Source organism: Pituophis catenifer, unplaced genomic scaffold (assembly GCF_029215685.1).
Source record: "Pituophis catenifer annectens isolate HBS135680 unplaced genomic scaffold, rPitCat1.0.hap2 SCAF_8, whole genome shotgun sequence".
NCBI lineage: Eukaryota > Metazoa > Chordata > Lepidosauria > Squamata > Colubridae > Pituophis > Pituophis catenifer.
In genome coordinates, this window is record NW_027256888.1 from 59,267,442 (window position 1) to 59,277,504 (window position 10,063).

The window sequence follows — 10,063 nt, forward strand, 5'->3', positions numbered from 1 at the left end:
GTGGTAACTAAACATGGAAATACCTTTGACTTGGGTCAACTTCTATACTTGTAGGATTGTGATTGTTCTTTATAAGTATTCGAGAATTGTTTCCATCCAAGCTGATTACTTCAATAGCTCCTTGGGAGTGAGCCAAATAAATGCCTCGATTTATCCAATCTATTGCAAATCCAGTGACATCCTTTTTTATGGAGCAGATGGTCTATTACATAAGCACATTCACACACAAAATTGAAATGGGTATACTAAAATGCCACCAACCCTTTTTCGATTACTATTAAGGCATTGGAATTCAGGAACTACAACTATATGTTCATTATGATGGATACTACCTTAACATTTAAGGAAATGCCTTTAGGCATTTATTTAAATGGTTTAACATTTAAGGAAATGCCTTTAGGTATTTATTATTAAATTCAGAAAAAGAAGAAAAATCAATCTAAATCTACATAAGCTATTACTCCTGAAACACAAATCTGGGATTTTTTTTCTCTATACTTTCATAAATCTTTTCATGCTTTGGGCAGACAGTCCCTTGGTGGTAGGATAAGAAAAATTCAAGAACATAGTTCATTTTTCATTTTTCGTGTTTCTTCAGTCCTTCTCTCCCATTGGCCCAAATTTCCTGCCAATATCTATTGTGAATATCTATTGGGAGAGCCCAAGAGTTCAGAATCACGTGAATGCAAAAAAACTACCTTGATTCAGCCACTAAACATCTCTAGAATGTATAGTTTTGTCATTGCTATGATTGAAATGACACTGTTGGAAATGTCCATGCCCACCACGAGACTTGGAAAGATGAGCCACATTTGTCCATGGATCTATTTCTCTTTCTCCTTTATCTAAATGGGTCTTGGGACACCATCCATGAATGGCAGGATTGCAGCTTAAAAAAGAGTTGACAACTGGGAAACCTGAGCATCTACAGTATTATGTGCAAAGTATAGTTATACTGTATTCTGTATCAAGCATCATATGTAGTAAAGGCAGAGCAAAATGCATTTCTAATACAGACCAGGAGTTTTAAACATTTCAAGCCACAAATTCTATTTTTTTTTAATTAAATTTACGTATATACCGCCCTACTCCCGAAGGACTCAGGGCGGTGAACAGGCACAAAATAAAATACATAGATACAAAAGTTAGAAACATAATTAAAACCAGATTAAATAATTTAGCCCAAGACAATTAAAAATCCCAATAATTTAAAACAGATTAAAATTTCAATTTAAAGAATTTTAAAACAGGGGAGAAAATTAGGCCACGCCGGCTTGCTGGAATAGGAGGGTCTTAAGAGCACGGCGGAAAGTGCGCAGATCCGGGATCCTCCATATCTCTGGGGGGAGCTCATTCCAGATAGTGGGTGCCTCCACAGAGAAGGCCCTCCCCCTGGGGTTATTAATTGTTTTAAGTCCCAGAATTCCTTATCAGAGGCAAAATTCTAGTGTAGTGTTTTTCAAACTCAGCAAATTTTCAGATGTGTGGACTAACTCCCATGCTGCTGGGGAATTCTCAGAATTGAAGTCCATATATCTTAAGTTTGCTGAGAATGAAAGACATCGCTCTATACAAAAACTGGTCACATTTGAGTGACCATTTTCATTTGTTTGTTTGACCTTGATCATTCAAAGAATTTCCACCAAGCTCTGAAGAACAGTTCTATAGACACTGCAGTGTAGGCTGCTGTCAGTTCTGGTGAACTGGTAGTTCCAACCAGGACTGGCCCCGCCCATCCGCCTATATCATGTCCTATATAATTGCCAGTTTTTTGATGCCGCACACATGCACAGAAGGCGTGCGTGCAAGTAAAGCACACTCACATTTTCGGTTCCGGCCAAACCAGTTGTTACAAGGGCAGCAGCCCACCCCTGAGACACTGGTTTCCTTCTTCTTTCCTCAATTATAATAAGGATAAATGATGAGAAAGGTCTGCCATCTAAATTGCATTAACTTCATCAGCCCCCCCCCCCAAGATAAACTATAGCATGCGGTATCACTTCCTTTCCAAGAAGAAACAGAGATACTCTTTGGGTAAAAATGTCCCTTCTTATTTACCATCAGGAAGAATTTTGAAAATTATTGTTTCATTACCTCTTGATCTGAACCATCCAAATGTACACGTTGGAGAAGACATTTTTCTTTGTCCACCCAATAAAGATACTTTGCTTCATAATGGTAATCAATTAATGCTGATAAGCCAACATCAGCTACCAGTCTTTGGTGATTGGTTCCTTCTACATCTATTCTATAGATCGCATTTCCTTGGCTGAAAACTAGGAATGGTACAGGATCTAAAGAGAAAAAAAAGTGGAAAGTGGGGGAAAAAAATGCCTGGCTCCAAAGCAAATAGTTTTATTTTATTTTTTTTCTGCATTATATATTCCTTCAACATTTAATGTATCCTTCCAAAATATGCAATGTAGCAAACAATCCCATTAAAAAGTTTGGGGTAGGGTTAGGGTTATGGTTACTTAATTACTTAACTATTGACTTAGAAACCAGGAGAGTGTAAGTTCTTGTCCATTCTTAGGCATGAAAAACCAATTGGGTGGCTTTAAGGACAGTCACGCTTTCTCAGCCCAACCCACCTCACTGAGCTTTGGTTGGGGAGAGAAGGAGAATGGAGGAATATCGTTTGCCACCTTAGGTTGTATATAAAAAAGGCAGGATGACAATCTATTAAAAAGATACAAATATATGTATTACAGAAGAAAATGGACAACATTAAGACCAAGCATTTTATATTTATTACCCATAACTCATGACTTTGTTTAAAACAGCCTTATTGTTGTGGCTCCGTTACCTGAGCCTGTGTTAACAGCAGGAGAGGACTCCGAGAGTGAAGGAGAGGAGTTGGCAAGGCCTCCCTCTCCAGGACCCTCCTCTCTGGCAATGCCTTCGGTGTCCTCCGAAAGTCAAGAGATAGGCCCGGGGCCAAGCATGTCCACGCAGCCACAGGTGGACAGTAATGAGGAAGATGAATCTTGGCTGGACCCTCGGCAGCGTCGCAGAGATAAGCGCGCGCAGCAGAAGAAGAGGCGTGCCAGGGATTAGGCTGAGTCACTGGACCACACCCCACAGGGTATAAAAGAGGGTGTGGTGGCCAGTTCAGCTCTGTGACAAGCAAAAAACAGATATCGGACGACCTTCTTTGTATTTACTGGACTTTGTTGATTATTGTGTATTGGCTTTGTTCCCAGACGAAGGGAGAAACTCCCCCCTCGTGAGTAAAGAATACCTGGCAGCCAGCCACTGGGTTGCTGCCAATTCTGATACCGGATAAACTGTTGTTGGCTGAGTACTTTAACTGTTGCCTGTCTGTGGGGGTGCGTGTGTGAGATGGGGACAGAACACTTATTTAAAAGTTTTGCTATAATTTTATATACATTTCTTGGGGATCTAAATTCACAGGCGCCAGGGGTTTTTGTCTAGGAGTAATGTGTAAAGCAGGAGTGTCCAGTCTTTGCAACTTTAAAACATAGTCTTCAAATCCCAGAATCCCACAACCAGCATGAGGTATTCTGGAGTTGAAGTCAACAAATATTAAAGTTGCCAAGGTTGGACACCCCTTACGTAAAGGGTTCAGTCCAGTGGTGGGTTGCCCACAGTTCGGACCGGTTCTATAGAACTGGTAATAAAACCGGTGGGAGGTGCCACCCACTGACCCTGACATCACCAGAAGTGATCTGCACATGCGCAGAAGCAAGGCACATGCACGAGAAAAGCGAGCGTGCATGTGCGATCGCGTTGCGAACCGGTAGTAAAGGTAAGTAGTTCAGTCCTGTATCATGGAAGGTAATGCTGATCGATCGATCTATCTATCTATCTATCTATCTATCTATCTATCTATCTATCTATCTATCTATCTCTATCTATCATCTATCTATCTACCTACCTACCTACCTACCTACCTACCTATCATCTTCTATCTATCTTATGACTAGTCTTCGCATTTATGATTGTCTATGATTGTCTAAGCACCCTTGCAGTCACATGATCAATTTTGAGTGTTTGGCAACCAGCATGAATTCACGACAATTGCAGCATCTTCGGGTCATGTGATCGCCACTTGCAACTTTCCAAGGCGGCTTTGGAAACTCAAAATCAACGAGGAAGCAAATTTGCTTAACAACTATGCAAAAAAATAATAATTATAAAATCAGGAGTGATTCACTTAATAGCCTTATCACTTAGTGACAAAAGTTCCAATCCCAATGTGATTGTAAATTGATGACTACTTGTACACTCCCACATCTGCTATCTAAGGCAAGAATCACTAATTATGGTGCTTTTAATTATACTCAAGGAACAATATTTTAATGGACTATTGGTCCAGTGTGTGTGTATTCATTTCATATTGAAATGAATCAATATGAAGTTGTGTTGGCTTTTTAGATATGGAGCTTGCAATCACCTGGCAGTGTGTTAACCATGGGAAAGTGGAGAGGAACTCCGAGAAACTGTCATCTTCTAAGAGATTCTTTCTGTCCAAACCGATGCAACAGATTGGGCATTCTACAGATCCTGTCAGCCAAAGAGTGTCAAACTAGAAGATAGGCTTTTTCTGCTATAGCCCCTGCCTTCTGGAACATTCTCCCTTCAGAGATTAGAACAGTTGAACCCAATTGTTGATCTTTTGCAAGGTTTTAAAAACTTGCCTGTGTACCAGGGCCTGGATCTCGCAATGCATTAAAGGCCTAATTTGTTGGCTTTGCTATCAGTTGATTAAGAATCATGGCTGCTGTTGCTACTTATTTATTTTTGTGAAAGTTTTCATTTTTTGATGTTTTTAAATTGTTTTATAGTTTTAGAATTGTAAGCTGCCCAGAGTGATTTGGTTGAGTTATAGAAATTGAATAAATTAATAAATTAATGAAGAAAGAAAAAAAGAAAGGAAGGCAGGAAGGAAGGAAGGCAGGCAGGCAGGCAGGCAGGAAGGGAGGGAGGGAGGGAGAGAGAGAGAGAGAGAGAGAGAGAGAGAGAGAGAAAGTCATGACTAGATATACATGCGCGTGCACACACACACATGCATATGTTTAATCATCTCCTTTGTAGCTACACAGAGTGAAGTCCCAGTGAGACACAATGCTGGCTGTGGTTGGATTCAGCCAGTTCGCACCACTTTGGGAGAACCAGTTGTTAACTTTCTGAGCAGTTTGGCAAACTGGTTGTTGGAAGAAATCATTAGGGCAGAGAACTGGTTGTTAAATTACTTGAATCCCACCACTGAGTGCTGGGTGTGTGTGTGTTGCAAATTCCCCTCCTTTCCTTCTCCACCCCAACGAAGAAAAAGCTTTCTAGGCTTTTATATGCTTGAGTTCTTATTTCCTCTACCTACAGCAAACTAGTTACTTAGTTTAAGAGCTAACACCAAATATTCTGCAACTAACTGTGTTCCATACCCATGAATTTTAAAATCTGCTATGTAAATGATCCCCTTAATATTTCTTTCCTCATTTACAAGTTATATTATACAAGTAAAAGTGAATCCAAGATTTGAACTGGAACGCTCCTTGGCAAAATGCAAGATACAATTGAGTCATTTATATGCAAAGTTTCACACATTCAAAGAATGTTGAGAGAGGAGCAGCTCTGCATATTCACGGGTGCCAATATGCATCCTGGACAGACACATTCATGTCGAGATGTCTGGTTTCCATTTGAAAAGGTATCTTCACGCTCTCTTCCACAGAAGATGCTTTTAAATACTTTTTTTAAATAAAAAGGACAATATACAAAGAACAAAAAGCAAAGACAGACAGTGGGGGGAAAATCATACACTAAAGCTAGGAATCAGTAATATATTTAGAGAGTGAATTTAGTGTAACTAGCCAAATAAGATTAGTCAGATTTCCCTGGGAAAGTATTTCCACAGTTTGGGGGCTGATGTGCAAAAAGACATACAAAGTATCACCATCTTCATGTTTCAGATGAAGGATGAAAACTTGGGGAGGGAGGGAGTCAGCGTTTCCTTTGACCAAAACAGCTTTTATGACAGACTAGTCAAAAACAACAAACCAACCTTACCGCTTACATGACAAGACCTCTTGTCATCTCCCAAAGAATAGCCTGGCATACAGGAACAGATAAAGGATCCAGGAACATTGAGGCAATTTTGGCTACAAATCTGAATCCTACCTTCCAGACATTCGTCAATATCTGAAAAATATTAATGTATAGATCAGAGCAGAAATGGGAAGTTTAGAAATGTTTTCCTATGTATCGGCTAATGACATCAGTGCCGTGATTAGTGACTATGCATTTCAATTCCTCTAGTTCACGGGTGTCAAACTCGATCCCGTCACATGACGTATCGTGATGTATCATGATGTTTTTTTTGCCTTTGTGGAGCCAGGGTGGACATGGCCTGCCCATGACACATCCAGCCCGCAGGCTGCCAGTTTGACAGGGCTGCAAGTAGTTAAAACAGCATTGGTGATTGTATAAGTCTAAATAACGCTCAGATGTTGTTCCAGAGCAAAATCCATCTTTTTATGCAAGTGCCCTGATCCAACAAGATGGCTTTGACCCATGTTGATAATGGAGCAGGTGTTCTATTTATATTGCTTTGCATCTATCATTTAATAATTCCCAGTGAACCAAAGTGCAGAGTACTTACTTTGAACATTGCTTACATAAATGCCTATGCATTTGACATATTTATTCCAATACTTCATAATGCATCTCTTTTTTAAAAAAAATATCATTTCATGGTGATGCCTATTGTATGCTCAGGTGATCAGAAGGATTACTGCAATGGTACTCGGTCTGTTTCCCCACCTATCCCAATCCATTCCCCAGCACGAGAGCTTCATTCTACCTAACAATAGGGGCTTTTCTTAACTAATGCAGAGATCAGATCTAATCATTTTCTAGAAGCAAGAGGTTCCAAATCATTCTGCAGATGAAGATACCCAAACAGCACCATCATCTCTTCTGGCACACCTGAAAACATCTACTTCAACTAATGAGAAAATATGGTTTTCTCATCTTTTCTTATTAGAAAACCTGTTTCTATTCCAGAGTTGGGCAGCTATGTTTCTTAGTAGCCAAATCATGAAATGTTAACCCAACATCATCTGCTTATGCAGGATCCAATCTACGTCAGTCACCTGGACCAGAGATTTTGTCTTTCAAGTTTTCGGACTCATGCTGGAGCCCATCTTCAGGGAACTTCTCTCCAGCAGAGTGTGTAACAGAGAGGTTTCCTGAAGATGGGCTCCAGCATGAGCCCAAAAACTCGGAAGACAAAACCTCTGGTTCCGCTGACCGACCTAGATTACCGTAGATCCTTTAACATTATCCTGGGACACGTATATTTGCCTTCATCACCTGCTTCTCTTTTATTCTTGAAGTGAAGCAGCTGCAGCTGCCAAAAAAGTCTATCCACAAAAAACTTGACAGGCAGTAGTGAATGAAAGCCTGGGTTTCGGCTCAAAAGCCTCTTTATGCCATCTCAGCAGAGACAGCCTGAGAGAATGAGTCTAAATAATGAATCACGTCTTTGCAAAGCTGGCAGTAAAATTCAGAATCCTTAGACACAAGGAACTACATTTACCAAGAATAAAAGCAAAGTTCCAGTCACAGAACGCGAAACATTAGTATGCATGGTATGAAGGCAGAGAGACTCACTGCAAAGCAAACCACAGTCCTCTTTAATAAATACAGAACTTCAATTTGAGCAAAGTTTGGTGCAACTTTAAAATATATTTTTGAAAAAACAGAATTTCTAGGATTTTTGGGGAAAGAAGTTATCTGTGGCACATCCTGTCATTTGTTTGTTTGTTTGTTTAATTTGCCTATAATGATTTCTGTAGTTATCAGGGTTTCTCAATTTATGTGAGAAAAAAAAATATTCCACAATAAATCTATGTGAGAGTGAAACTTTGAGTGATGAGCTATAAAATTCCCCTCCAAAAACTTAGCAGAACTAGAAATAATAACAGTACTAACCCGTAAACAATAACCCAATGTCTTCAGTCATTTGTATAACGTTCAAATGTAACAAATGCACTGACTTCTCATTTTTAGCAACAAACAACACCACAAAATGTTTGGCAATAATAACAAAGGAAGTCCCAAAGGTGCTTTTTTTCAAGAGGCCACTGGACTTTCTGATTTTTCTTTAAAGATGTTTCGCTTCTCATCCAAGAAGCTTCCTCAGAGATGAACCTTTGGGACAACCATGATCTGGATGACTGAGAATCTCCATAGATATTTAGCAATTACAAAGGAAGTTTCACAAGTTATTAAACACTGGAAATCTATTAAGGATTTTATTTTTATTTTTTTTTGCTGAAAATTGAAAAAATGAATTGGTGATTAATGGATTTACTATTTTAAAAAGTTGCACACAAAAAGAAGTTAATTATAGTACAAGTGTAATTAGGAATGAGATAGGATTGTTTGTAACTGCTGCAAAGAAAATTGGGAGTTGCTTCCTTATATACGGTACGTTTTCTGTTTTTTTCTATTTATATTTCTTAATCACACTTCTTAATTTCTCAACACACACTTTTTCTTTCTTTAATCTTACTTTTTTTGTTTATCTTTTATCTCTGATTGCAAACCAGGTCTATAACATCTGAAACGATGATCAAATGTCACTACTATGTAGCATTCAGTGTATAGGATAGGAGTAAATGATGAATTGTTTCCATGACTAGTGCTGACAGGGCCTTAAAACTCAGGAAATTCAATGAATAATAAACAAAATGGCCATGGAAATCCAACTTTAAACAGAGAAACCTGATGGATTGATGGACACTGGCGCTGAAAAAAAAGACCCAATAACAGTGACAAATAAAAATAGTGAAACCATTTACCAATAATAATTCATTTGATAAAAATATATTGATTTTGGGACACTTTCCGCTGAAGCAATCTAAGGAACACGTCCCACAGGGTTCATGGGATTTATTTCCAATTTCCAATTTAACGTGCATAACATTGAAGTTAATACACATTAGATGCATAGAAGCCTCTTGTTTTGTTGAGGTGTGTGACTACTGCTCCTATAATCCTCAAGCATAATACTTAAGTAGTCTGGCCAATAATCAGGCTGAAGAGGTTATAAGAGTTATATCAAGTGGAATAGCTACTAGGCAAGTTGCTAGTTTAACAGCTATGCCATCTTCCCAAGGAATTTCCCAAAAACTAAACCATGTAAAAATCAAGTCATTTTTCTGGTTTATATTTCTCAGGTCAGATAGGTTGACAGAACCAACTATTCCTAAAATAATATAAACAAAAAACGAAGTGTGTTTGTAGTGTAGATTAAGCCTTAAATTTTTGAACAATATAAAAATATTCAGGTACTCCAAGTCTTATCAGTACCAAATACTTAGTTTCTAGCATCTTACTGAGATTATATCAGATCTGGAGTGCAAAAATCTAGACCACCACCAGAAACCAAGAAAGAATTAGAGTTCACTATAGATCTAGCTTCTTCAAGAAGTAATCCTGATTTTTCCAGATCAACAGTTCCATTTATTAAAATGTTTCTCATGGACACTTTTATTTTGTTGACAAGACTTTGGGAAAAAGACTACAAGTCCTGCTATCAATCAATTAGCTTATTGTAACACATGTTGTGCATTTACCAAATCAAAACAGACACAATTAAATAAAAGAAATAGAAATACTAATAAAATGCAATAAGTCTCTGAGGGTGTCTGAAGTTTTAATTTCACTCACCAAAGCAAGAGGAATTTTCCTTCCCCATTTGGTATCCTCTGGGGCAGATTCTGATCTCCTGAATTGACAGATCGATAATACTCATTTTAAAAACAACAGGCAAAAGTGTGGAAAAGAGAAACATCATTTTAAAAAGTTTCTTTAAAAAAACCTCTGCAGTAGTACACAGTTTATTTTATCTTTTGTCATACCCTGGCGCAAAAAAAAAAAAAAATAGCAGGTGTACCAATTCTTCAAGATGCACTTGTCTGTAATAACCAAAGAAATCTTGTTCCTGCCTCATTTGAGAACTGAGGTGCAGCCTTATTAGTAGCTCTGAACTTCAAAGAAATTCCAGGGTGAACTCTTCAGTGCCTGTGCTTCC

At 38.5% G+C, this 10,063-nt stretch overlaps 1 protein-coding gene across 1 annotated transcript in view; it reads right to left on the bottom strand.

Moving 5' to 3' along the window:
- Positions 1 to 9,826, bottom strand: part of EGF (epidermal growth factor) — a 54,905-nt gene extending 45,079 nt beyond the window's left edge. The window contains exons 1-4 of the mRNA XM_070948493.1: positions 9,700 to 9,826; positions 6,031 to 6,162; positions 2,095 to 2,294; positions 24 to 202 (exon numbers count right to left, since the gene is read on the bottom strand). Coding sequence (XP_070804594.1) covers positions 24 to 202; positions 2,095 to 2,294; positions 6,031 to 6,162; positions 9,700 to 9,826 — 638 coding nt within the window. The remainder of the gene's footprint in view (positions 1 to 23; positions 203 to 2,094; positions 2,295 to 6,030; positions 6,163 to 9,699) is intronic.
- Positions 9,827 to 10,063: the final 237 nt, after the last annotated feature.